Source organism: Meriones unguiculatus, chromosome 21, assembly GCF_030254825.1.
Source record: "Meriones unguiculatus strain TT.TT164.6M chromosome 21, Bangor_MerUng_6.1, whole genome shotgun sequence".
In the NCBI taxonomy this organism is placed as follows: domain Eukaryota; kingdom Metazoa; phylum Chordata; class Mammalia; order Rodentia; family Muridae; genus Meriones; species Meriones unguiculatus.
The window spans coordinates 19,821,891-19,849,451 of NC_083368.1; the positions used below are offsets into that span (position 1 = coordinate 19,821,891).

The window sequence follows — 27,561 nt, forward strand, 5'->3', positions numbered from 1 at the left end:
CAGTAAAGATGCCATAGTCAATCTGACTCTTCTTTTATTAGGGGGAGGGCACGCCTGTGTTGGTCAGGGGACAGGCTATCAGAGTTTGTTCCCTTCTGTCTTGTGTGTCCCAAGGATTGAACTCAGGTTTAGCAGTAAACTCCTTTACCCACTGAGCCATTTTGCCAACTCTAAGCTGACTCTGGAAGAAAGAGCTTCTCAGTCAACTAACAACCCCTCAAAGATGTGGAGGAACAAGGTTATAGTGTATATATTATAAACAGATATCTAAGTAATAGATGGTATTTCCAAAGAGAGACAACTTTAGTTGAAATTTAATCTCTTTTTTAATGTTTTGGGAAGGAATGTTTTTTTTATATCCCATTATTATGACAAGGTTGTGTAATCTTATAATGGGACCTTTTAAAATTGAGTTCTGGCCATATGGTCAGTGTTGCTTTTAATATTTTTTGAGACAGGGTCTCACTATGTAGCACAGGCTGGCCTGGAACTTGCTTTATCTTGCCTTGGCATTGTGAGTACTGGGATTACAGACATGTATTATTACTTCAGTTTGATAGTGTTCTTGAAGCTGATAATTTTACATTATTTCTGATATATGGTTCATCTTCTTTCTTTGCCCAGTTTTTAGTTAGACTAATGTTTTATTATTTGCAGGGTTGGTAAATTAGCTGAATAGTAGAGTACTTTGGTAGCATATGTAAGGCCCTAGGTTGGATCCCTCCCAGCACTATTAAGAAAACAAAACACATGTTTTTTGCTTTGCTTCTTGTTTTGTTTTTTTTCTTTTTGGTAGTAGGGATTCATCCCAGGACCTTGCAAGATAAATCTGTGATCTACTGTTAAGTTATACACCTATTTTAGTTAGAGTTTCTGGTGCTGTGATGAAGCACCATGACAAACAAAAGAACTTGAGGAGGAAAGGATTCATTTCATTTTACACCTTGTCTGTCATCCAAGGAAGTCAGGTCCGGAACTCAGGCAGGGCAGGAGCCTGAAGGCAGGAAATGATGCAGAAGTCAAAGAGGAGTGCTGCTTATTGGCTTAGTCCTGTGGCTTGCTAAGTATTTTTGTTTGTTTGTTGTTTGTTTGGTTGTTTGTTTGTTTATAATAGCACCCAGGACCACCAGGCCAGGGACAGCTCTACCCCTAATGGGCTGAGACCTCCCACATCAATCACTAATTAAGAAAATGCATTACAAACACAGGCCAGTCTGGTTGGGGCATTTTTAAAATTTAGGTTAACTCTTCCAAAATGATTCTAGTCTGTGTCAAGTTAACATAAGAACTAACCATACTACCAGCTTAGTATTTTTTCATTGGTTCTGTCAGATCTGTTAAAAATAGCCCATCATAAAATTACATTTGAGGGACCAGAGAGATAGCTCAGTGGTTAAAAACACTATTTGCAGAGGGTCTGAGTTCAGTTCCTGGCGCCCTCATCGGGTGGCTCACAGTTGCTGTGATCCCGGTTCCCAGAGATTCAGCGTTTTCTTCTGCCCTCTGTAGGCATCCACACAGGCACACCCGTACACACTACTAAAAACAAGTATCTGTTTAAAAATGCATGGAACTTGCCCGTGGTAGTGCACGCCTTTAATCCCATCGCTTGGGAGGCAAAGGCCAGTCGATCTCTGAGTTCAAGGCCAGCCTGGTCTACAGAGTGAGTTCTAGGACAGCCAGGGCTACACAGAGAAAGGCTGGGAAGATGACACAGTCAATAAAGTGCCTGGCACCTAAGTAGAAAGACCCAAGTTTAGGTCTCTGGCACCTACGAAAAATCCAGACATACAGTGATCTATCTAACCCTGTATTCCTAGTGGTGCAGAGGTGGAGGCAAAAAGATCCCAGGAGCTTAACACCAGCCATTCTAGCCAATCTGTGAGCTTCAGATTCCGTGAGAGGCCCCCTCTGTCAAAACATAAGTAGAAAACGACTGAGGAATATACTGAATATTGAACTGGGGCATCCACAGGCATACTCACATGCAAAAAAAAGAAAAAAATACATTTAAAAATGTTGTTAGGTTTTAAGATTGCATTTGTACTGATAAAGTGAGACAGGAAAAGAGTTACAGATCCTGTGCTACAAAAATGTGAAGAGCTTTTCTAGATCTTTTCTCCCCTACCTTTATATAGGATGGTTTTGCTTCTGGAGTCATAGACGCTCATGTTAATGGTGTGCTGAAACTAGAAATTAAGATACTTGTTAATGGATCTTGAAAGGTGACAGACTGGTTTAACCAGAGATATGAACTGAAAACAGATGCTTTCCTCTGACATTGTGCTGCATAGGCTAACATTCGCTCTTATTAGTTACAAAACATTCATAAAGCCTTCCTAAGTGGAGCATAAATGTCTTGAAAATTTTCCAGAACCTTTATTTGATGTCAATAGCCCGTGTCCAAACTAGGTTAAGATTATAAGGGGGAAAATATTACCTAGATGACTCTTTGCATTTTGGTCCTTCTGTCTTTATCCTGTGTCTATCTGACATATCCAGGCTGCTTTTTACTTGGCTTTGCTTGTCTCAGACTCTTCTGTTTTGCCCATTTCTGCTGAGTAAAGACAGTAACTAATCTGGTTGGAGCTTAAGGGAAGAGCTCAGAATGACTAGATTCATTATATCTCACATTCAAGTTACTGAGAATAAACTTGACATTGAGGTGAGATTTCTACTGTAGAAAGTGTGTGAAGTTGTCCAACATGAGAACTTATTCATGTGTGTGTGAGAGAAACTTCTGAAGAGAGAGGGAGGCATGTTTTCCAAAGAAGTGTATCTCGAGAATGGATGAAGGCTCCATCCCTCTTTAGTCAGCTTTCTGTTACTGGAACAAATACTTCAGATAGCCACCTCTTAAAAGAGAAAAGTGATATTTTGTTTTTGTATTGCTGTGTTTGCAGTACATGTTAAGTTGCTGCTCTGTTTCTGAGCTGTTACTATTTTCCCAGCCCTTTAAAACTTTTCATTCTATGTATATGAGTGTTTGCTTACATTTATGTATGTGTACCATGTGTATGCCTAGAGAGCCCTCAGATTGTGACCTGCCATGTGGGTGCTGGGAAACGAACCTATATCCTCTGCCAGAGCGGCAGGTTCTGACTGCTGAGCCTTCTCTCCGGCATACTTTTGGTTTTTTTATACAGTCCTGCTAAACTGCCTCTGCTGCACTTCAACTTGAATATGATCTTGGATTAAAGGCCTGTACTGTCAGGCTTGGCAAAAAGTCGTGTTTGGCGTACACTTTCAGAGGCCCCAGTTCATTATGGTTGGTCACATTGCTTTTGGGTATATAACAAAGCAGTACATCATGGCAGAAACTGTTTGAGAACAGACTGTAGTCTTCATGGCCAGGACATGGGAGAAATGGTGTTATCCCACAGTCCCACTTGATTGCATTTCCCCAGTAACTCAATGACCACCTACAAATCTCCACCTCTTAAAATTCCCAGCATTTCCCAGGAGTTCAATGTAGTGTGCAGTATGTATTCTTCATATTGTGTTAAAGAGAGTTGAGTGTGGTGGCGCATGCCTTTGATCCCAGGACTTGGCAGATCGCTATGAATTTGAGGCTAACCTGGTCTACATAGCAAGTAGGCCAGATAAGGCTACATGATGGGACCCTGTCTCAGAAAGAACAGAAAAAGCAGATGCCATTCTATTTAAAGTAACAGTGTGTTCATTCCAATCTATGACTTTTATCTGCTGCCTATTACATAGCAACAACTTGCCTTTATTGTTAGTTTATTTTCTCCAAACCTTTTCCCCCATTGATCTCTAATTGTACACTAGTAGTTACTACCAAACTTTTATATTCTGACTAAATGGAATCTTGAGAATCATCTACCAACTCATAGAAATATTCTGTAATATTGCATATGATTGCAACTTTATAAGCTGATAAAATCATTCCCTTCACGTGTAGTAACTACCTCAGTGGAAAGTGCTTTACCATTGAAAGCTGTTAACCTTGTGGTGGTGAATTCAAGAGACGGAGGGAGATAGAGTCTGAATCCTTCCATTTCTGTCAATTTTGCCTTATGTGTTGTGATGAATCAATGTTAAATATATACATAGTATGTTATGTCTTCTTGGGGAATTGACTCCGTTAGTTTTTGTGATAATCCCTTTAGTCTCTATCATTTAACTTGCTATGCAGTCCATTCTAAAATTAGTACAGCCAATTCTTGACTCATCTTAGAATGCAGGTTTTTTGTTTTGTTTTGTTTTGGATTTAGGGTCTCTATACAGCCCAGACTAGTCTGGAATTCTTACTTGTGCCCCAGTCTCCTGAGTGCTGACATTATGGACATACATAGTCCCAACATCCATTTGCTTTTAATCTACGTATGCCTTCTAATTAATTTCTGTAGTCAATATATAGTCTTGTTTCTTATCTACTCTCATAATCTGTCTTTTAACTGATACATTTATGCTATTGACATTCAGTATCTGCTACATTTGTTATCTTTTTTATTTTTGTTATTCTCTTTATTGCTTGCTTTTTCTGCCTTGCAGCTTCTCACTGAGCCTGTTACATTAATAATATTTTCTCTTTTTTATCTTTTTTGTACTTATTTTTTAACCTTTTAATGTGATTGCTCTGGAAGTTGTAATGTACATTTTCAGCTAATACAACTCAAATTTAACAATTTTTTTTTTTTTAGGTAGGTTAATACTTGTATTAGTTTGTTTGGTTTTTGTTGTTTTGTGACCAACTTCCAACCCCCTCAGCCCCCCATGCCATGATAAAATACCATGAGCAAGAATGATTTAAGGAAAAACTTGCTTTGTTGAACTCTGGTTCCAGTGGTTAGATGTCTGACCACCCCCAAAACCAAAACACTAGTACAGTGGTTCTCAACCTGTGGGTCACAATTCCTTTGGGGGGGGTGTCAAATGACCTTTTCATAGGGGTCACATATCCAATATCCTACATATCAGATATTTCTATTATGATTTCTAACAGGAGAAAGATTACTGTTATAAAGTGGGTGGTGATCTCTTAGTTTCTTTGGTAGCCAGCTTTACACGGGCTGTCCTAACTAATTGCTTCAGGAGTTTGTGGGTCCTTTGACTTCATTGGAAGAGAGCTGTGGGAACTTGTGCTTCCGGGCTTTACTTCACACACCGTTTCTTTTTGCTGCTTTTATCCTTTAGCCATGGCTCTTTGTGTGATTATATTTTGGATCACCCTGAGGTCTTTGGCACGTTTTTTTATCTGTAGGTACTGTACTCTCTGACCCCCTTTGGCACACGACTGTAGTGCAACCATCTTGAAAAGAGCAGAGTTTGATGGACAGCTAGGCCTTGACAAAGTGGGGAAGAACTATTCTTCAAAAGAGAACAGATGAGCGTATTTGAGAAACAAGACTAGTAGGGCTGGCGCACCAGGTGGAAAGGTTAGGAGAGGAATGAGGCTCCTTAGCAAACCCGAGGAAACAGGATAAGTTTTTATTTGCACGCTCTGGGAATTGAGCCTTGGGCCTCCTGACAAGTGCTCTGCCACTGATCTGCATCCCCAGCTAGAAGGTAGGCGTTGATGCTGGTGTGGAGGTGTGTGTCGGCCCACTCCCCACCTTGCTCTCAGGCAACAACAACAGCGTTTTGTAAGAAGCTGAACTTAACATGGGAACTTTGCCTGGTGAGACAACTTTGCCTTATTTAAGACAAGATGACTGTGGCCATACCACCTTGAATGCACTTTATCGAATTAGGCCTTAGAAGTTGAGAAGGCTCAGGTCAGGTTAGTACTTGGATAGAAGGACAAGTTGATCATTACTTACGGTAACTACTCTGCCTTTTTTTTTTTTTAAAGTGGTTTTGAAGCAGTATCCTTAAACAACAAAGATCAAATTTTGAATAGCATTTTATTTTCTACAGTTGTATAGGCTATGTAATCTCATCCGAGTGTGTTACAGATATGATTAGAAGGGTGCCAGTTCATTAGCTGTGGTGTTCTGAATGTGATTATCAACACCCATGATGTCTGAAAGATGACACTGCTTTGCTGAATGTATGGAAGACACTATGGCATTGTGGGGATTAAAAGATAATATAAATATTATATAATACGATATAAATAAGGAAAAAGTATCTGTCAGACACCAAATTATAATCATTGGCATCAGTGACAGGATTAAAAGCCAGGATGGTAAATAGTCCTAAAACAGGAAAAAAATGACCTGAAAATCAGTCATTGTGAAGGTGATGATTGCACCTGAATCCTAATCTTTTATTATACATTTTTTTAGCTTAGTATTGAACTTTTATGACCCTTGAGATCATTGACAACTTCCTGAAAGTAATTTCAGTAGAGTTGTAACAGGAAAAAAAGAATTGTTTTTTCCAGGTTCATGGTTTACCAGGAAATGTAGTTGTTCTCTTTAAAACTTTTGGTCTATTGACCACAGTTTTGTGGTACTCTGGTCTTGCAAAAATAACTATTTCCATATAGTGGTGAATATATATTGAACTGTTGAAACCGCAGGTATGATAATTGGCCTGTGCTATGTTTGTTTTGGCAATGAGAAATGTCTGTTCTATTAATTTAGGTCTTGTCTTTGGTTTGTCTTTTTAGTTGGACGTAAAGAAAATTGACGTTATTGTCAGCTAACAGTGGGTCTTGATGTTCTTAATTTTATTAATGGTGGATTGCTTTAGTACCCTATGAAAATTGGTGGCTGTTTCTTGAAGGTAAGCTACTTCATCATCATCTGAAGGAAGATACTGTAAGGAGTCACCTTTCTGTGTTGTCGTTGGAGACCAGTACCCCAGTGTGACCTCAGACTCATGTGTATTCAAGGCTTGCCTTGAATTCTTTATTATTGACTATTACTGTTATTGTTGTTGTTATTTTGAGACAGGGTCTCACTGTGTAGTCCTGGCCTTCCCAGAACTCACAGAGATCTGTCCTTTTCTGCATCCTCTAGGTGCTGGGATTAAAAGCACGTGGTACAACTTTCGTTAAATGTTTAATCCTCAGTTTCCCGGGCAGTGGGGTAGTCTAGTTATGCACCGCTACACCAGATTAGGAGTCAGAGTTTTACTGCTTCAAGTCTGGAATTTCTGAGACATTCACTGAGGACAGGGAGAAAAAAAATCTTAGAGCTTGAATGTACTTAAGAGAATCAGTAGACACTGGTTACATCAGCTTAATATATGGATAAGCATTAGATTAAAAAAAACAGACAGACAAAAGGAAGGTGCTGGTAATAGAAGTGACCCTGCTCTGTGAATTGGAACAAACACAAACTGGACAAAAATCCTGTCCAGTTTACTTTGTAAAATATTTTTTTTCCTTTGTAGCTAACTGTTTGATAAAACTAATACGTGTGTGTGCGTGTGTGTGCGTGCGTGCATGAGAGTGCACCACACTGTTCACATGTTCAGCAGGCAACTTTCAGGAGTCACTTTTTCCACTACGTGGGTCCTGGGGTCAGCCTCAGCTCAGACTTGGTGGTATTTACCTTGGTGGGATTTATTATTTTATTGTCCTTCTGATTTAAGTGATATTCTACTTTTACTTCCATAAAATACCTCCATGGTAAGTAAAGGATAAACTTAGATTAAAAGTTTATATTTCTAGGGACTGGTGAAATGGTTAAGAGCACTGACTGCTTTTCCAGAGGACCCAGGTTCAATAACCCAGCACCCATGTGGCAGCTCACAACTGTCTATAACTTCAGTTCCAGGGGATCTGACACTCTCATACAGACCAATGCATTCAAAAATAAAATTAAACAAGTTTGTGTTTCTAGCTAGGATTGGTAATGCATAGCAGGCACCAGCACTTCAGAGTGGAGGCCAAAGGATGTCTGTCGTGGATTTTGGTGGGAGAGCTGCTGTTAATAAAATGTGAAGCTCTGGCCTACATGTTCAGGGAGTTGTAGCTCTACCCAGGATGGTGTACCATCCATTAGAGGCGCATATAAAGAGCTGAGGTAGAGACGAGGAAGCAGTTTGGGAGGAAGTGGATGGTGGAGTGTGTTACAGTCTTAGGAAAATGTTTCAAGGTGATTTCTATTCTGGTGTACTGAAAGGCAAAGACAGATGGAATAAATGAAGCAGAGAAGTCAGCTGGAGTAAAGCACAGAACAGTTTTTTTGCCTGAGATACCCAAAGATTCTCCTCTACTTATCTCAGTTACATCCTTTATTAATCAGTCCTGACTTACAGTTTTAAATGAAAAAACAAAAACAAACCATGGTGGTTTGTGCCAGTTTCATCTGCTGATGTAAAATTTTGCCATGTTTATACAGGATTGGATAAAGTTGGTATTTTATAACAGTCTTAAACTGTTTTCACTTGGAAACCCAGGTATATAAGGCATGAACTAGATGTACAGATCAAACCTTTACTGATAATAAGTCATAATTCTTAGTAACTTTTATTTTGCATGCATATGAATTTACTCTTTTATTAAAGATGAGAGTAGGGCTAAGAATATAGATTAGAAGTCGAATGCCTGGTATTGAAATCCATATTACCTGAGGGTTTAAGATTAGGGAGATGTGTATGCTAACAAGGTAGGTACACTTTAAAAAAAAAATGTACAGTGTATATTTTTTTAAAAGTTTGCAGTGTGTGTGGGCTGATTAGTTTTTTATTGTCTTCTTGACATAGCCTGAGAAGAGGAAACCTCAATTGATAAATTGCCCAGATTGGCCTGTCTGTGACCATGTTTATGAAATTGATGTGAGAGGGCCCAGCTCACTGGATGATGCCATCCCTAGGCATTTGGGTCTAGGCTCTGTAAGAATGCTAGCTGAGCACAAGTCAGAAATCTCTGTGTTTCTGCTTCAGTTTTTGTTTGCGCTCCTTCTCTGGCTTTCCCGGATATAGGTTGTACCTGTACAATGAAATAAGCCGTTCTTCTCTGAGTTGCTTTTGGTTGTGGTTGTTTATCATGGCAACAAGTGTGTGTGTGTGTGTGTGTGTGTGTGTGTGTGTGTGCTGGTTTATAGCATGCCTATGAAGATAGGATTATTTGTGTGGGAGTTGGTTCTCTACCATGTAGGGTCTGGAGATCAAACTGGTCTTCATCACGTGTGGTAGCAAAAACCCTTAGCTTCTGAGCTGTCTCATCTGCCTATGCTTACATCTTTTTATATATAAAGAAATCCTGGCTGAAATGTTTGCTAGTGTAGTCTTAGAGCACCTCGGTTATTTTTCAGGGTTGATCAAATTTGATTTTATAATTGTTTATGCTGAAAATATCTCACGTATATAATTAGTACAAATGATAGCAGTATAATACTTGGGGCCATCTCAGAAATTGTTCTAAATCCTCTCTTGATCCCAAGCCAAAATTTATTAAGTGATTTTTTTTTTTCTGTTTCAAGATAACTCAAAACTCAAACAGCAGTTGTGGGGGGAATATACATGTGCAGGCACAGGTGTGTTTAGGTCAGAAGTGGATGTCGGCTGTCTTCCTTCTACGACTCCACACTTTGCCTTTTGAGACAGGCGGTTTGCACATGGAGCCTCCTGATTCATCTAGACCGCCAGCCTGAAAGCCCCGGGGATCGTCCTGTCCAGCTGCGGTTCCTTAGTGCTGGGATTACAGACATGGCCTGCTGAGCCCAGCTCTGTTCACATGGGTTCTGGGGATGTTAAAGTCTGTTCTCTGTAATTAAACCATTTGGTTTTTAAAAGAGCTAAACATTTGCATGTACAGCTAAAAGAATGAAAGCTACGGTTCATTCCATACAGTAGTCTGACATCTGAGTTGAGGTGTTTCAGGCAGTGGTTGTGTTGCATAGCTCGAGGGCATGCACGGAGTGTGCATATTGTCAAGAAAGAAGCTGCCGTAAAGTCACCTGATGCAGCACCCCAGGGGAGCACGGCCAGACCTCAGATTGGCTGTGTTTGATTTTGGGATAATTTTTGGTTGTTGTGCCTTCAGAAACCCTGTACTACTAGATTTTTCCCGTTTACCACAGTCACATGATCCTAGAGTTTTAAGAAGTGGTTTTCCTGTCGTTCGCAGACCATTTTGATCCTTCTGTTTATGCCCTCTTGTTTGTTGTAGCCTGTGCTTTTTCTTTGGTGTGTTACTCAGCTATGCTATTCTTTCTTCCACCCCCAGACTTTTTAACTACATTTTTTCCTTCCTTACTAAATCCTTCCCCAGTTTCCTATAAAAAGTCTCTAAGCATCTTTCTTAGAATTATTTGATACTGCAAACCTGTGTGTAAAATACAAAGGAAGCTAACAGTTGAAAAATCAGCTTCTGTTCTACAAAGCTGTTAGTACTCCTTCAAAGGCTTGGGCAGACAGGCAGCAGCCGCACCTGGGAACTGACTAAGAACGAAAGTGGTCTGCTGATTTACCCCAGACCTTTTGAAAGTCTGGGGACCTCAGCAGTCCGACCTCCCTGATAAACACCCTGCTTTACAGTGTACAACAGTTCCACGCAGACAGACTGGCCCAGAATGTAGTTCTTGTTGCTATTCAGTCTAGGAAAGATTGCAAACAAATCTAAAGTAACTTAAAGAATTTTTAACTGGCTAATAGTAAATAATGATTATTGAGCCATTTTATGTGTCAAACTGCTGAGTCTGGAGGGCTTATCAGTTTTATAAAGGTTATAATACTGGATTAAACATGTTGATGGTCAGCTGGACGTCTTTAATCCCAGCACTTAGGAGGCAGAGGCAGGTGGATCTCTGAGTTTGGAGCCTGCATGGACTACAGAGAGAGTTCCAGGACACCCAGGGCTGTTACACAGACAAATCCCATCTTAAAAAAAAACAAAAGAAAAAGTATATCTTAATTAATGCAGCTAATTGTAAGGTTGACTCTTTGATAAAGTCTCTACTTAAATGTCTTTTTAATACAAATCACTAGAGTTTTCTTGATGTTGACCTTTTTCAAAGTGCAAAGTTTTATTCTGTTTAATGTTGATCTTTAATGTGAATGATTTTTAAAATAATATATTCAACTTCTATATGTGACTTAATTTACATGTAATAATTGCACATACATCTGATACAGTGTGACATTTTAACACATACGTGTGTGTGTATGTATGTATGTGTGTATGTGTGTGTCCATGTCCATACACACAGAAAGTATACAATGACCAGGTCAGGCTGAGTAATCTCTTTAGGGAAATTAGTTTTTTTGTTTTAATTTCATAAAACATTCTTCATTTTAAAGTGGCATAAATAAGGCATTACATGATATGTCAGGCTTTAAGAACATTGGGTAAAATCCAGGAAAAATCCAAACTTAAATATTTATTTAGGATACAAAGACATTCTCTGATAGTTATCAGCTCTCACATAAAAATTTTGTGAAGTATATTTCTCAGTAGTTGTCACACAGATGAAGATCTTGATATGATGCAGTCAGTGGTGTTCTAGAAGCACACAGCCAGTTCCTTTCCTTGTAGTTACTTCTTTTTTCAGCAGTAGTGATGTAAAGTCCATTTGTTTTCTGCCAGTGCTTCTTTGGCTGCTTAAATTGACATCCTTCTTTAAGTTAGAGTTTCACATAATACTTTATATTAAGGCATTGAAAATAACATAAAATATATCTCTTCAGATATCAAATCTTTGAGCAAAGAAAATAGATATGGAAAATATTATTAACAGGGAATAATGAAGTCTGGAAACATTTTTTTTGTCTTTTCCATTGCTTTATTTACATTTAATTTTTTAATAGACATATATTTATAAAATTTGAAAGTATAAAAAGACATACTAATCTCTTTACTGTCCATCTCCCAGAGTTCCCATTTCCCATCCCCACAACTACATCCTTTGGTACGAGGTTTCTTGGAGGGATATTTTATACATATGTACAGGCAGACATGTTTTAAATTCCTCTAATGCTAATACTAGAATGCTGTTGTGTTTTCTTTTATATTTAATGAGAATTTTTGATACAGATCCATATTCTTGTATTTAAGACAGCTTCCTTACGTGCTTTACAGCCATATCATGTTTGAGTGTATGAAACAAATTTATCCAGTTTATTAATAGGGTATTTTTATTGTTTGCAGACTTTTGCCATTACAGACATAGTCCAACAGAGCTTTGTGCTTGGGTTCATATGTGTGCCAGTTTTATCTAGAGGGCACATGTGTAGAAATTTAAAATCGGTGGATATATAAACTACCAACTCACCCTCCTTGTTTGGTAATGTTCCTTTTGCACCCACGTTGAACTGAAGCCTGATTACTCTGGTATAGCCCAGTGTCGCAGTCCCATGAGTGCTGGGGTTGCAGGCATAAGGAAACGTGGGTGGTTTACACATCTTTGTATTTTGAGACTTTTAGTACTACAGGAAAAGTCGCCATAAGCATGTAAAATTTTACTTCAGCATTGTGCCAGTATTCAGCATGATTTTTTTTAAAGAAAAATATAACAAGAATAAGATAAGATACTTGTGCTTTCTAAAAAATACAGTCATGAAATTCTTAATGACTTGAGGAAAGCATCATGGGCTACAAAAATAAACTGGTGAAAATATTGAATTCCTACCAGACTTATTTCATTTGTATTTAATAATTTAAATCCGAAAATCAAAATGCTTTAATCCTTCAAGAAAGTAAACTTCTTTGAAATTCGCTTTTAGAAGTATAGTTGAGTAGAACCTAAACAATTCACAATGCCAACTTTGAGTACTTCTGAAAGCAGGAAGTGTATTACTGACAAGCAGAAATATTCCAGCCCAAAGAACATCCCTACTGCCATATGTGGTAAGAATTTGTCATTAACCCACAAACCACTTCTGCAATGCAGTGAATAAGCAGAATTAGTCTTTGTTGGACATTTCCAGTCCACTCTGAAAGAACTTTGTTTTGCAGTGTTTTACGAGTAATTATTAGCGTGTGCCCTGGAGAGCCTGGTACATCACGGGTGCCCCAACGTTACTGAGAGAAGAAAGCTATGCATAATAATCTTTGAGGATGATTTAAAACCCGCTTAGTGAGACCCTTTATTAAACACAGAAATTGTCAGCTTAATAAAATTACTTCTAGTTGCTCCCCTTGCTGTTGATCTGGAATAAACATTAATCTTTTGGTTGCACTTACTCTAAAAAAACAATTATTCTTAGAGTTAATTTTTTAAGGGATAGGGAAACTAACAGCTTAGAGGAATAGGAGAATTAGTTGTGAGGAATTGGGTCAACAGAATTCGTTGAAGAGTTCTTTGTAAATCATTAACATTTTGAAAATATCAATGTTTCTCTAAACTTGAATTTTATTTTCTTGTATTTTAAGCGATTAAGAAGATTGTCTACCAAATATAGAACAGAAAAGATTTATCCCACAGCCACTGGAGAAAAAGAAGAAAATGTTAAAAAGAACAGATATAAGGACATACTGCCATGTAAGTTTGAAATGCCCTTGATAGACTAAATAGAAATGCTCTCTAGCCCTTTGTAACCCCACTAGCTTTGTTCTTGAGTTGGATAGCTAAGAAGGTAGTATCAATCCTTCCCAAAGTGCATTACACAATCATTTGTAACTGTGCTTCTTAGAAGACCTTCCTTCTTATAGCAGTATTTTACAAAAAAAAAAGGAATGTAGACAACTGGGATAGTTTCTTAAGATGCTAAACCATTGATTTATCTGCTACCTGATCACAGAGGAGCCTTAATTGATTAACTATTGATTTTTTAAAAATTGACCATCAGATGCCACAGAAACCTGTGTGTCTACTGTCCTCAGCAGTCTAAGTCTCTAAGCATGTCTAAAGTTGAAAACATAGTCTCCTAATATTGTTTTCTAGCTAAGTAACTTTAAACACGTGCTTACATGAGAATTTACATTTTTTAAAAAGTATTTTGCCTAGGTCTTGCTTCTTCTTAAAGCTGCTATAGTGTTTTCCTTCAAGTATCTACATTCTATAACACTGTTTCCTTACCTGTCATTATTAAAGCCTCTCTCAAAGATATCCTCATTTTCTCAGTGACCTGGTACATAACCTCCCTAGATCCAGTGGTCCTTTTCTTCAATATTTTTTTCTTTCCTATGAAGTGTTTTTATGCCACTGGCCAGTTCCTTTTCTGAGTATTTCTTCTTCCATGATAACCCTCTTTCAGATTGTGTCTTCCTGCTCTTGTCTTCCCTCTGTCCTCTGATTTTTTGTGTGCATGCGTATCTGTGTGTATTAGAGGCTGGTGAGAAGTCAGCCCTGGGTATAGTGCTTTAGGAGCCACTTCTGTTTTTGTTTCTTTGAGGTTTGGTGTATCACTGTGGCTGGGGGCTTTCCAATTAGGCTAGATTACCTGGCCAGCAAACCTCAGAGATCTATCTACCTGTGTCCATTTCCCTAGTGCTGGGATTACAATTACCACACATGCCTGGCTTTTTTTTGTGGATGGTGGGAATTGAACTCAGGTCCTCAGGCTTGTACAGCAAGCACTTTACTGATGGAGCTATCTCACTGGCCCTCCTCACTGGTTTCTTTGCCTAAATTTAATCCTCCTAGTTTTGTTAACTGTTGTATATTATTCTCATCTTGGACCATGTGATTAGACAGTATTAATAAAATTAACAAAGAATGACAGAATATCAGTGGTGAGTTACCACCTTGGACATTCAAATCTGGACAGTTTGTAGCTAAAAGAGGCAGGTCTGGCCTTCACTGTGTCTAGCTTTCTCATTTATAAATTGAAGTTAGTAGTGATAATATATCTCAGGACTGCTTTGAGTTCAGACATCTTTTACCAACCTCACACACTCAAGGCGTTTGCTTAAATACACCCCCTAATCAGTTGGTTTAGTCTGTTGAGGCTGCTGTAACTTATAAACAACAGAAGTACAGTGAGAGAAGCCCAAGCTCAGGGTCCCAAAGCTGTGGTATGTGATGAAGGCTCACAGTCCCTGATTCACAGTTGCTGCCTTCTCACTGAATCCTCATGTAGAACAAGGAACAAGCCAGTTTCCTTGGGCCTCTTTTATAGTGACAGAATATGCTCTCCTCACCTCCTAGAGGTTCCTCTCCTTGATATTATTATATTGGGAATTAGGTTTCAGCATATGAATTTGATAGGAGTACAAAGCTAGACCATAGTATTAATCCACCTCAGAATAGGAGTTGACATGGATTTCCAAGTACTTTATTAAGCATAATCTTCACACAGTCTCTCCATGCTGTCTACTGATTTCATTTATTTATTTATTTATTTTGTCATGTAGAGGGATCAGTCTTAACTGGTTCCAGTTTACATTCATTTTACAAAACATTGTGAGCATATATCATATGCTGATGCTACAGAAGAACATGAACATGCAAAAGTCCCACCTTTTGTACTTCATACATTTACATGCGCTCTGTCTTGTGGTCATTAGTGCTGGCAAGGGTAATGTAGAAAGGGTGAGGACCATTTGAAAGTTAGGAATACAAGGGAAAGCTTCACAGTTTCGGACAGAGTGGAGGCGAAGCTAAACCAGCCTTCTGAAAAATAACAGCCCTCATTTACATTGGTTGCCGATTTCTGTGATAGATCCCACCTCATAAACACAACAAAACTACGAAGGTCGATAATATACCAGTTGCAGGTGGGAAACTGAGGCTAGAGGAGCTGAGTAATTTGTCACAATGCTCACATAAAAAAGGTGGTTTGTATCCGAAGCCTCTGTTCACGCAGGGCGGTTGTGGCTCCCCAGGATGTTTGGCGGTGTAGGAGGTGTTTGCTGCCGCCAGTAAGCAGACACCGGGGTGGGATGGGGGTTCTGCTGCCCAGCCTGCAGGGCCCGGCCTGTGGCTTGTTCCGAATCAGAGACTTGTCTATGCGGGAGGTATGAAACCTTCAGAGTGCCAGTTCTTGACCTCTGTGGTAGAGTCAGGACAGGAGGACCTCTTTTTCTTTAAATGTTATACTGAAAGTAATTGTACTCAAATATTTGTTAGAAAATAATGTCAATTTCCTTTGACTGTTTAATATGTCCATTTGCAAAAACACACTTTTAAAAAACAGCTTTACGCTAAAATTTCTATAGCATGAAAGTTACCATTTTAAGTAAACAATTAATTTTCAGAGTAAACTTATGTCGTGCAGTGATTAGCCCAATCCACATTTAGGACATTTCATTACTTCCAGAAGTTCTGTATTCTTTAGTCCCAGACAACTGCTAATATGCTTTCTGATTCTAGATTTTGTTTTTCTAGAAATTTAACATAAACATCCTATAATATGTGCTCTGTTATGCCCGACTTCATTAACTCAGCACATTTGTTAGTTATATTTGTGTTATTGTAGTATTTTAGTATTTAATTTCTTTTTAGTATTAAGGAATATTTATTTCTGTGACAGGATTATATTTTGCTTATCTAGTCTCCAATTGGTGTATATTGTAAGTACTGTCACTGTAATCACTGTAAATATTTCTGAGTAAAGCTTTTTTTTTTTTTTTTTGTGGGGTGGTGATGAGACCGGGTTTCCTTATGTAGCCCTGGCTGTTCTATAACTAGCTCTGTAGATGGCTTCGAACTAACACAGAGGATTTGGCTCTGCCCCTGCCTCTGACTCCCCAGTACTGGGTTACACGCGCACACCGCCACCATCTGGCAAACAAGGCTTTTTTATAAATACAATTTTATTCTTAGGTGCCTATGTTTTTACCTTTTCGGTCTTGTGAGGCAGCAAGTTGCTGTGTAGCCCAGGCTGACCTCTGAATTCTTCATCCTCCTGCCTTAGCCTTATAATACTGGAGTAGCCCTAGTTTAACTTTTTAAGAAGTTGAGATAAATATATTCCAAAGTCACTATCCTGCTGTCTATTCTCAACAGTGGTTAGTTTTATTAGGACCAGTTTCCCACATTCCTGCCAACACTTGAAACTGGTCGATATTTGCTTGAGACTGTCAGTTTGGCTTTAAGCTACTAGCTTCAAGCAGTCTTTCTGTCTCTGCAGTGACCTGAGCAGCCGCTGTTACAGGTATGAGCCGTGGCACCAAGTTGCAGGATGTTTTTCTTTCCATGTTTTTGGGTGTGTTACATGAGTGTGTACACCTGTTCGCGTGTGCTTGTGGAGGCCTGAGGTGAATGTAGGTGATGCTCTTTAGCTTGAGGCAAGGTCTTAATGAAATGCAGAGCTCACTGATAAAGCTAGTCTCACTTGCTCAGGGGCCCTGTCTCTGCCTTCTCTGAGGCTGGGATTACCGTGGGCCACCACACTCCCCTGGCATTTGTGTGGGTTCTGAGGATATAAACTTAGTTAGCAGGCACTCAGCTGCTCTAACCACCAGACCATCTTCCCAGGCCCAAACTTTTTGATTAAAGTTTTTCTAGTGGTTCTTGGTGTGTTTTTAATTTGTAGCTTTTCATGTGCTGTTACTTAATTTTTTTGTATATCTTCTTTGGTGAAAAGTATTTAAATTATTTAAACAAAACTTTATTTTGATTTTATTATGCTATAAGAATTCTTGTTATTGCTGCCACTTGAGTTTGAGATAGAGGTCTCATACTTTTTGGTCCAGGTTGGCCCAAGTTCTTTATCATCTTGCTGTAGCCTCCCAAGTGTTGGGATTACAGGTGTGGGCCACAATGTCCAGCAAGAGTTCTTAATAGTTCCTGGATACTAGAAACCATTCCCAGAATTGAAGTTTTTATGTTCTGTTAGATAAAAGGTTATTTGCCTGTGTTTTCTTGTTTGTAATAATGGAGTTATAGGCCTGTCCCATACAACACCCAGCATCTGTTGAACTTTTTAGAAATTAAGATAAATGTATTCCAAAGTCACTATCCTGTTTTATACCCCCAACAGTGGTTAGTCCATACAGACCAGTTTCCCACATTCCTGCTAACAGTTTTAACTGATGAGAGAGCCTTTGGGTTTGGTGAATTGGGGATATTCTACCTATTTTGTTGTTAAATAGGAAGATTATATTATTCCACTTTGTGTATGGATGAACTTTTTCATCTAAGAAAGATTTTAAGAGAGAGCAGTTCCCAGCCTGCCATGTAGACAGGCTAATGGTCCTAACTTGCTTTGGAGCCAGTTGTACTCAATGTGAGCTGCTTTGACTAGAGAGTGGTATGCCATAGGGGTCAGAGTTACTAACTGGGACCCTTTCTGCTGGTGAGCATAGTAAGAGGAAGCTTTATACACTTAGTTATAATCCAAACTGTGTATTCTAGCCTCATGCATCAGAAGCAGCATTTTTGGTACATCCGTTTTCTTTCCAAAATGGCATTTTAAAAAAGGAGGCCAAAAAAAGTGAATGAAATAGATGGCAGAGCACTAGCGAACATGCAAACAATCTAGTCCCTTGGAAATGTATTATAGATAAATAATTTTCATAGGAACTAGAATGTCTTTCTTATCTCTTATTACAAATTTCCAAAATAAAAGACCCATCCCCAAAAACTTTAAAACCTTTACAAAGAACTTTAGTACTTTACATAATATTTGAACCAATGAAAAATAATTTATTACAGTTGTCCTAGTAATACTAAATTTATTCATAGGTGTTGCCATGTCCAGTTTATCTTTTCATATATTAATTGCCTTTTATATTCATTATCCATGGATAGTCACAGTTACAGTATATGTGTTATGATCCTTTCTAATCCAAAGGTAATAAGTATTAGGCAGCTCTAATACCTTATCAAGCAGGTGTGTAAGGTTCCTTTAAATTACAAGTGATAAGATGTATGTATGTCATGAGCCACCCTACCCTCAAACATGATGTTGTACATGAAGAACAAACATAGTACCGTGATATTCTTTTTTTCTTTGTTTATGTATGTGAGCGTGTAAACATGTTTGTGCCTCGGTGAAATTATGTGTACCACATGCGTGCAGGTCCTCTGGAAAGGGCAGAGTTCATCAGATCCCCTGAAGCTGGAGTAAGAGGTGGTTGTGAGCCATCTGATAGGGGCATTGGGACTCACACTAAGATCCTTTGAAAAGCAGCTGCTGCCTCTAACTACTTCAGTCCTGTGGTAGTCACAAAAATACATAATTCCCTCCTGATTATAAATTTAAAAAAAAAAATAGGGAAACTTGTAATTGGAAGAGACAAAGAAGAAATAAGTCTGTGTAATCTTAAAAACTTAAAAAAAAAAAAACACCAGAAAATGGTTTTAAAATGTTATTTAGTAGTTTTACAACCAAATGTTTGGGTTTTGATAATTATGGTGTGGTTATATAGGGCACTAGGATTAAGCCAGGCTTAGTTTATGTTCCTATAGTGCCAACACTTAGGAGACTAAGTACAAAGAATGATGAGTTCAAAGCCATTATGGACTATATATATGGCAAAATCCTGGTTCAAATATTCCTACCCTCCAGAAAGTTACTATGAGGAATCTTAGTAGCAAGTAGCTATAACTCTAGATTATTTTTGCAGTTTTTGTCTAAATCTAAAGTCATTTCTAAATGTTTATTGTAGTTTTCTGGGTTTGTGAGGTTTTTGTTTTGAAATAGAGTCAAACTCCTGCCTCTGCCTCCCCAAGTGCTGGGATTAAAGGCATGTGCCATTATGCCACACGTAAATGGTTTTTAAGTCAACATAAAGGCTGACAAGGTGGCTCCATGAGTCAAGGTACTTGCTGCCAAGTCTGGTGACCTGAGTTTAGTTTCTAGAATCCATGTGGAGAGAGCCAACTGCTACAGTTTGTCCTATGATAACTTCCATGTGACATACATGTTCATCAGGGTCCTCTACCCATATAAAAAGAATATAGAAAATGAGTAAGGATTTATATAATTCAGTGAATGCAAATCAAATAAAATAGTCCTGAGACTGGAAGGTAATTGTTTTCCTTACATGTGTAATTTTTTTCCAGTCCTGTTATAATTTAGTATCTTAATTCATTAGTTATGACTACTTAGTTTTTATAATTCCTTGTGAGATATGAAAGGTAGGTTTCTTAATAAGAACTTTGGCAAAGAAACTCTTGAGTAAAAATAACTAAAGATTTGTGAGGTTTGCACTGGGAGATGGATGGCTCAGTAATTAGGAGCACTGGCTGCTCCTCCAGAGGACCGGGTCCAGTTCTCCAACACCCATATCACATGCAGTTCATGGCCTTCAGACCTAAAGGTGTCTTCTAACTTGTGTGGGCACGGCACACACCTGGAACACAGACACACATGCAGGCAAGACACCCATACACATGAAGTTTTGTCTTGTTTAAGAACATGTCTATGTAGGCCAGGAGGCCTGGAACTTGCAAATATCCTCCTTGCTAAATGCTGGGATTAAAGACAAAATTTAAATTAAAAAAAAAAAAATGCTGAGGTTTACTCCATAGACACCACTGTAGTTAATTTGGGTTACTGCCTACTGTTTTATACTTCTAAAGTTCCAGAGATCATTTTGCTTGCAACTTTAATATACTTCGTTTACGTTTTTGTTGCTTTTCTCGAAGGCTTGTTGTCTGTTAAAATAATGTTAAAAATCTCCCTCCTGCTACCTAAAGTTTGCTTTCTGTTTTTTAAAGTAAATGTGATGATACATTTGTAACCCCAGCACCTGGTGGCTGAGAGCAGTTCAGTGCCTTTGTGAGCTATGTTGTGGGGCTCTGCCACAAACAGGAAATACCTGAATGCCACCTGTACATAGTTATGAAAATCTTTTTTCTCTTCTAGTTGATCATAGCCGAGTTAAGTTGACTTTGAAGACTCCGTCTCAAGATTCAGACTATATCAATGCAAATTTTATTAAGGTATGTATTAAAATGACGGGAAGGTATTAACTGTCCAGCATGGTACTAATAGGAGAATAAGTAAAAATAAAACCCTTTTCTTGCATATCTCATTTGCTTTTTTCTTCTGGCTGCCTAAGCCATGTAGATCAAACCGTGTCTATACATAATAGCAAAGGTAGTTTTCTGTGTGCTGCTTTTATGTAAAAGGCTCATAAACACTACCTCTTGGTCATTTTTTTAAAATTGGCTTTTTGAGTTTAGTTATACCTATATATTTTGTTGAACCATATGGTAATTTCCAATTTTTCTTGGTAATGAAATTACAGTGAACACTGTTATTTTGAACAGTTTCTTAGGGTAAATTAATAGTGCTGAAACTACTAGGCCATACTGATTTAAATTTGTAAGATATAACTGAAATTTTCAAAACTTTTGGTAATTGTTACAACCTAGAGCTACATATGGTGGCATATACCTGAATGTAATGCCAAAATTCAGGAGGCTGAGGGCAGAGGACTGCTATACATTCAGAGCCAGTCTGAGCTAAAGAATGTGATGAATACATAGATAAGTAAATATATACATAAAAATTAAAAATGAAGTGATAGTTATCTTCTTAGATAACTTTAGTTAGCCTTGAATAAAGAGTGTTGAAGTGGTAGCTGGGTGGTAGTTGTTTGAGTTGAGATTCCTCTATGTAGCCCAGGCTGGCTTAGAACTTGAGATTCTCCAGCCTTAGCTTCCCTGGTAGTGAAAGCATAGGCTTGCCCCACTATGACCAACCTGTCATGTTTTTAATGCTGTTGTCAGGAAAGAGATGTAACCTTCTGTGTGACTGAGTATAAATAAAGGCTTAAATTTGTTGTATGCACTGTTTTATGTTTTTGAGTCTAGTTGTACAGCCATTACAGCTTTTCAATGATTTTTATATTGGCAGTCGTATATATTTTAATAGGCATTTATTGATTATAAACGTTAGTAAGAGTGGAAAAGTTAATATTGTCTATGTAGTGTTGGACACATGGTTTCAGTTAAAGAATCTTTTAAAAAATAAACTTAGTTATTACACTAAAACGAAATTTATGGATTAAACAAAAAAATAGGTATTGTATTTCAAATACTTCAATGTATACTTTTTTATTTGTGTATTGAGTTCTAGATTTGTTTTGTTTTATTTTGTTTTGTTTGTTTTTCAAGACAGAGTTTCTCTGTGTAGCTCTGGCTGACCTGGAACTCTGCCTGCCTCTGCCTCCTGAGCGCTGGGATCAATGCAGGGTTCTAATTTTTTACTCTACTTAGGGCACTGATTCATTTATATACCAGTTCATTTATTTTAATCAGATACCTTGTTTTATCTATTCTTAGCTTACTAATTTCAAACCTGTGTAGTAGGTTCTGCATATGTTCTCATTTTGAGTAGATTCTTAAGGTGGCCATGGAAAAACTGCTAACTAGTTTCAGGATTATTCCTGGCTTCAAACTGTGCTTTTGTATTTCTGCTAGGGTTATTTTTGGGGGGTGGGGATAGATATTGAAGTTTAGTTTTTGTTATTTTCTGAGACAGTCCCTGTTCCATAGTCCTGGCTGTCCTGTAACTGTGTAGACCAGACTGGCCTCAAATTCAAAAGATCACAGAGATCAGCTTGCCCCTGCCTCCTGAGTGCTGGAATTAAAGGCGTGTACCATTGTGCCTGGCAGTTTGTTTTTAATTCTTAGTACAATGTGAGTTTTAATTACCAAATTTGTACACTATATCCAGTAAATACAAAAGTCCTGTTGATTAGCAAAAAGCTGAAATGGATTGGGCATATTTTTGCCATGTTCTATGAAAGAAAATGGCTTTAGATGAAAACATTACTAATAAAATTTAAAATCTTAATGAACTGAGTTATGAAATATTCTTGATAATTATAGTGAATGTGAAGTTTAACTTTCACCTTTTAGGGCGTCTATGGGCCAAAGGCGTATGTGGCAACCCAAGGACCTCTAGCGAATACTGTCATAGACTTCTGGAGGATGATATGGGAGTACAATGTTGTGGTAAGCAACTTACTTGTCATAGATTCTGAGATCTGTAATATGTAATGACATTAGATGTTTTACCAGGAAGTAAGGCAACTTTTTAAAAAATAATTATTTTTATTTTATGTTCATTGGAGTTTCGTCTGTATGTATTCCTGTGTGAGGGTGTCAGATCCCTGGAACTGAAGTTACAATTGTGAGTTTCCATATAGGTGCAGGGCGTTGAAATCCGCTCTTCTGGAAGAGCAGTCAGTGCTCTTAACCGCCGAGCCATCTCTCCAGCCCCAAAGAATTGTCTTTGTTTGTTTTGTTTTGTTTTTAATGTGTTTATTTATTTTTATTTTATGTGCATTGGTGTTTTGTTTGCATATACGTCTGTGAGGTTGTAGGGTCTCCTGGAACTGGAGTAGACACCTGTGAGCTGCCATATGGGTGCTGGGAATTGAACCCATGTCTTCTAGAAAAGCAGTCAGTGCCCTTAACCTCTGAGCCATCTCTCCAGCCCCTTTAAGACAACTTTTTAGGTACAGTGGTTCACGTGTAATGACTTTTCTGGGAAAGAAAAACTAATTTTGAAGATGGTTCATTAAATTTTCACAAACTAGTTGAAATAGTGTGACTGTAATTTAAATCTTGTGTGAGTCAATAACCAGTGATATAGCTACTAAATAACTTTAGAATCATTAAAAAAAGATTAATGCTCGCATAGAGCAACAAAATGATTGATAGGCATGTTCCTTTTGAAGAAAATCATAAGTATCATGTTTTTAATTTATTCTTTGAGAAGTTCATGCCTATCCTGTGCTTTTCTGTCATATTCACCCTCCACTCCCCTTATCCAGCTCTCTTGTATGTCCATCCTGTGCCTCACCTTGCAGTTTCATGCCCCGTTAGTGCTGCTCGTGTACACATCAACATGGAGCTGAAGCCTGGTGCCGCCTTGTGACATCTGTGGGCACTGGGCATGCATGTAGCACAGAGACACACATGCAGGCAAAAGACCCGTTCATATATGTGAAATAAAAAGAAAAGTCTGTGAAACAGTCATCAGTTGTCAGCATCTCCTCAGCTAGAAGTGGGGACTCACTGTGCCTCTCCTCTGTCATGACAACCATATCTTTTAACCTTTTTCTAGAAGTGGAATCTTTTGGGTGGTTCTTCGTAGGAAAATAGATGTAAGAACATAAACTATAAAGAGAATTTAAGGAACCTATCTCCCCACCCCACTTCATTCATTGGAAACATGTCTAAACTATTGGCATTTTAGTTCCTTTTAGCTTTTGGGAATAAAGGAAAATAGTGTGCCTTTAGGTTTGAAAGCAAGAAAATATGTGGCTTGGAGGATACCGTGAACAGCCCATCTGTTGTACTGTGCATCATCATGGAAATCAACATTGTTGTGTGGATGTGGAAACACAGTGACAAGGAGCTCTCATGAATGTTACAATAGGCGTTTTCTGTGGCATTGCAATGCTTCTAGTGTGTTGGCATCCTCCATTCTCCTGTGAGAGATTAATAAAAGGGGAATGGGATAACTACTTAGTGTTTGCCATCAGTTTCATTTTAAAATGAGATTTAAAGCAGGAGTACATTTTCTGGAGAATGGAATCATTATGTTTGGATAGGAGTTTGGATTTGACAGAAGTATGCATTTGTCAAATTTGGAGAATAGTCACTTAAGATTTGTGTATTTCTTTGTTACATGTTTTCAAGAGAAAATACTGTATTAAATATTACTGAGGTCTAGATAATATGATTGCTGAGGTATCTAGGGGAGATTATACTGATATCTACTGCATACTAAAGCATTGAAATACATTTACAAGTAAGATCGTAGAAGGATAAGTACAGTAATAGTTACAGTAGAAGTTTAATGATTATGTACATTCCATTTTTACTAGAAACTTTCAACTTTTATATTTTAAATATAAAATGAGGAAGTAGATAATGTAACTTACATTTAGAGGCTGTTAATTTGATATGTTCACCCTTTAGAAAGGTATATTTAAATATACTTTAATATTTAGTTAAGAATAATAACTAAATTAGGTAAATAACCTAGCAGTCCTTTAGTATAACTCAAAAGCAAGAAATCAATAAGTTAGATTCACAGTTTAATCCAAACCAAATAAGGCATTTTAAATGAAGTCACTTTTATTTTTTGCTGTAAAGTTACTTCTTATTTAGAAGGTGTAGTTTTGATAGTTTTTTATCCTGTACTTATTCTTGAGATTTTATTTTTATGTATGTTTTGTCTGCATGTGTGTTTGTGTGTTACATGTGTGCAGTGCCTGCAGAGGTTGGAAAAGGGCAACAGATTATCTAGAACTGGAGTTACAGATAGTTCTAACCACCATGTGGGTGCTGGGAACTGAAACCAGGTCCTACGGATAAGCAGCTAGTTCTCTTAACAACTGAACAATCCAGCCCCTATCCTATGCTTTGAACATTAAAGCTAATTTTTAAAAATATAAATAAAGTAAACTTTTGTTTAGAGTAAAACAAATCACTGATATTTGTATTTAGTTTAAAATAAAACTTATTTTTAGCTTATATATTTTTTCTCCCACCCCAATTCCTTTTTAGATCATCGTAATGGCCTGTCGAGAATTTGAAATGGGAAGGGTATGTATACTGGTTAACACATTGTATTTGAGGGATGGGGGGGGGATAGAAATTCCTGGTCATTTATTACTTCAATTATCTGATCCCAAGTACTTAAAGGGTACACACTTTGGTTTTGTGCTCTATTTTATATGATACCTGGAACAAAATGCCCTCTAAAGTACAAACTTTTTTCTGTATTTCAGAAGTACATTTTATAATATACTAAAAATAATAGTGTATTTTTATATATAGTTTTCAGATATTTCATGGTATTTTCAAGTCAAATACAGTTTATTGTCTAGAAAGTAATTTTAAAATAGTAACAAAATTAAATAAGCATATTATAGTAAATCTGATGATCAACAATTTAAGCTGCATATGGTGTCATACATTTGTAATGCCAACACTTGGGAGGCAGAGGCAAGAAGCATGTCACAAATTTAAGGCCAAGTTGGTTTACATAATGAGTTCCAGGCCAGCCAAATCTGTATGAGACCTTGTCTCAAAAATAAATAACTAAATAAAAATAAAAGAATTTTAAATATCATGATTAGACTCTTTGCAAAAACCAGTGCCTCCCTTCCCTCTCTTTCTCTGTATGTGTACATATTTGCATACCTGTGTGTGTGCGTCTGCAGGTGCGTGTGAGTGTGAAAAAGCAGAGGTTCGAATCCAGCTTGTATTTGTCTCTTCCCTTGCTTCCCTCCTTCTTCTTCTTGCTTGAGATAGGGTTTCTCACTAAACTTGGAGCTTACCATATCTGCAAGACTGGTTGAGCATCAGAATCTTATCTCTTCCTCATATTGCTGGGGTTAAAGTTAAAGATGGGTACCACCACACTTGACTTTTACACGGGTGCTGAAGGTTCAAACTCAAGTTCTCCTGATTGCATTAATAAACACTGTATCCACTGAACCATCTCCAATCCCATCACCACTGTCTATTTTAGATGCTTATACTATTTTCTCTCTTTTCTGTTTGTTTTTTTTTAATTGATTTTATTTTATGTGCATTAGTGTAAAGGTGTCAGATCTCTTGGAATTGGCCTTACAGACAGTTGTGAGCTGCCATGTGGGTGCTGGGAATTGAACCCAGGTCCTTTGGAAGAGCAGACAGTGCTCTTAACCACTGAGCCATCTCTCCAGCCCTGTTTGTTTTAAGACAGGGTTTCCTTGGGTAGCTCTCCTGGAGCTCACTCTGTAGACCAGGCTGTCCTTGAACTGAGAGATCCACCTGCCTCTGCCTTCCTAGTGCTGGGATTAAAGGCGTGTGCACCACAACTTGGTTCATCTTGTGTTTTTCTTAAGTACTATTAAAGTATCGGATCTCTGTTTTCATTTCATCAATGAGCTCATTGTATAAGTGGTAAAAATCACTCTTACCTTAGCACAGTCCAACAGAAAAAATAAAATTAGCACTAACAAAATGCTCCCCTTTTTTAATGACTGCTTTTTATTTTTTATTTTTTTATGTGCATTTGTGTTTTTGCTTGCATGTGTGTCTGTGTGAGGGTGTCAGAGTCCCTGAAACTGGAGTTACGGTTGTGAGCTGCCACGTGGGTGCTGGGAATTGAACCAGGCTCCTCTGGAAGAGCAGCCAGTCTCTTAACCTCTGAGCCATCTCTCCAGCCCCCCCCATGCTTCTTATACCAAGCAGTGTTCTTCCTTCTTAACTTTAAGACTCAAAATATTTGTATACAGTTACTGAACTTTTTATGTTTATGTTTTTTGGACAACAGAAAAAGTGTGAGCGCTACTGGCCTTTGTATGGAGAAGATCCTATAACATTTGCACCATTTAAAATTTCTTGTGTAAGTACCTATTTTTATTTATTTTAAAATATTTTTAAAAATTTGTTCTTTGGGAATATTGTACACAAATACTATATATATTGATCAGATCTATCCCTGCCCCATTTTTACAGCTCTTCAGACTCACCAGCTATGTCTTCCTCCCAACTTCATGACCTTTTAATCCTGAGTCCAATTGGTGTAAGGGCTTTCTGCTGGAGCATAGGCAAACTACCAGAGGTCACATTTCTAAAGAAAACAGACTGTCCCTTGCCCAGCAACCAGAAGTCGCCAATAACCCCCGTCCTTGGAGTAGGACTCTATATTAATCACTCGAGTCTCTGTAGTCACCTCCATCAACGGCAAAAAAAGAAGCTTCTTTGTTGAGGGTTGAGAGCTACACTGATAAGTTTATAGAACAATAAGTATTTGGAAGGCAGTGTGTCCGTTTAGCAAAATAATAGAAGTGGTTTCTCCCAGGGCATATGACACAGGTCCAGTTGACAGTGTCATGCATGAGTTCCG

General features: G+C 38.0%; 1 protein-coding gene across 3 annotated transcripts in view; it reads left to right on the forward strand.

The window, feature by feature from the left end:
- Positions 1 to 27,561, forward strand: part of Ptpn12 (protein tyrosine phosphatase non-receptor type 12) — a 64,799-nt gene that overhangs the window by 10,010 nt on the left and 27,228 nt on the right. Inside the window, exons 2-7 of one of the 3 annotated variants that reach the window (XM_021650492.2) lie at positions 6,581 to 6,696; positions 13,235 to 13,343; positions 20,560 to 20,636; positions 22,563 to 22,658; positions 25,227 to 25,265; positions 26,986 to 27,057. In XM_021650492.2, the coding sequence (XP_021506167.2) occupies positions 6,670 to 6,696; positions 13,235 to 13,343; positions 20,560 to 20,636; positions 22,563 to 22,658; positions 25,227 to 25,265; positions 26,986 to 27,057 (420 nt within the window). In that variant the 5' untranslated portion in view covers positions 6,581 to 6,669. The remainder of the gene's footprint in view (positions 1 to 6,580; positions 6,697 to 13,234; positions 13,344 to 20,559; positions 20,637 to 22,562; positions 22,659 to 25,226; positions 25,266 to 26,985; positions 27,058 to 27,561) is intronic. The other 2 variants (XM_021650491.2, XM_060373955.1) reach the window with 2 other exon arrangements.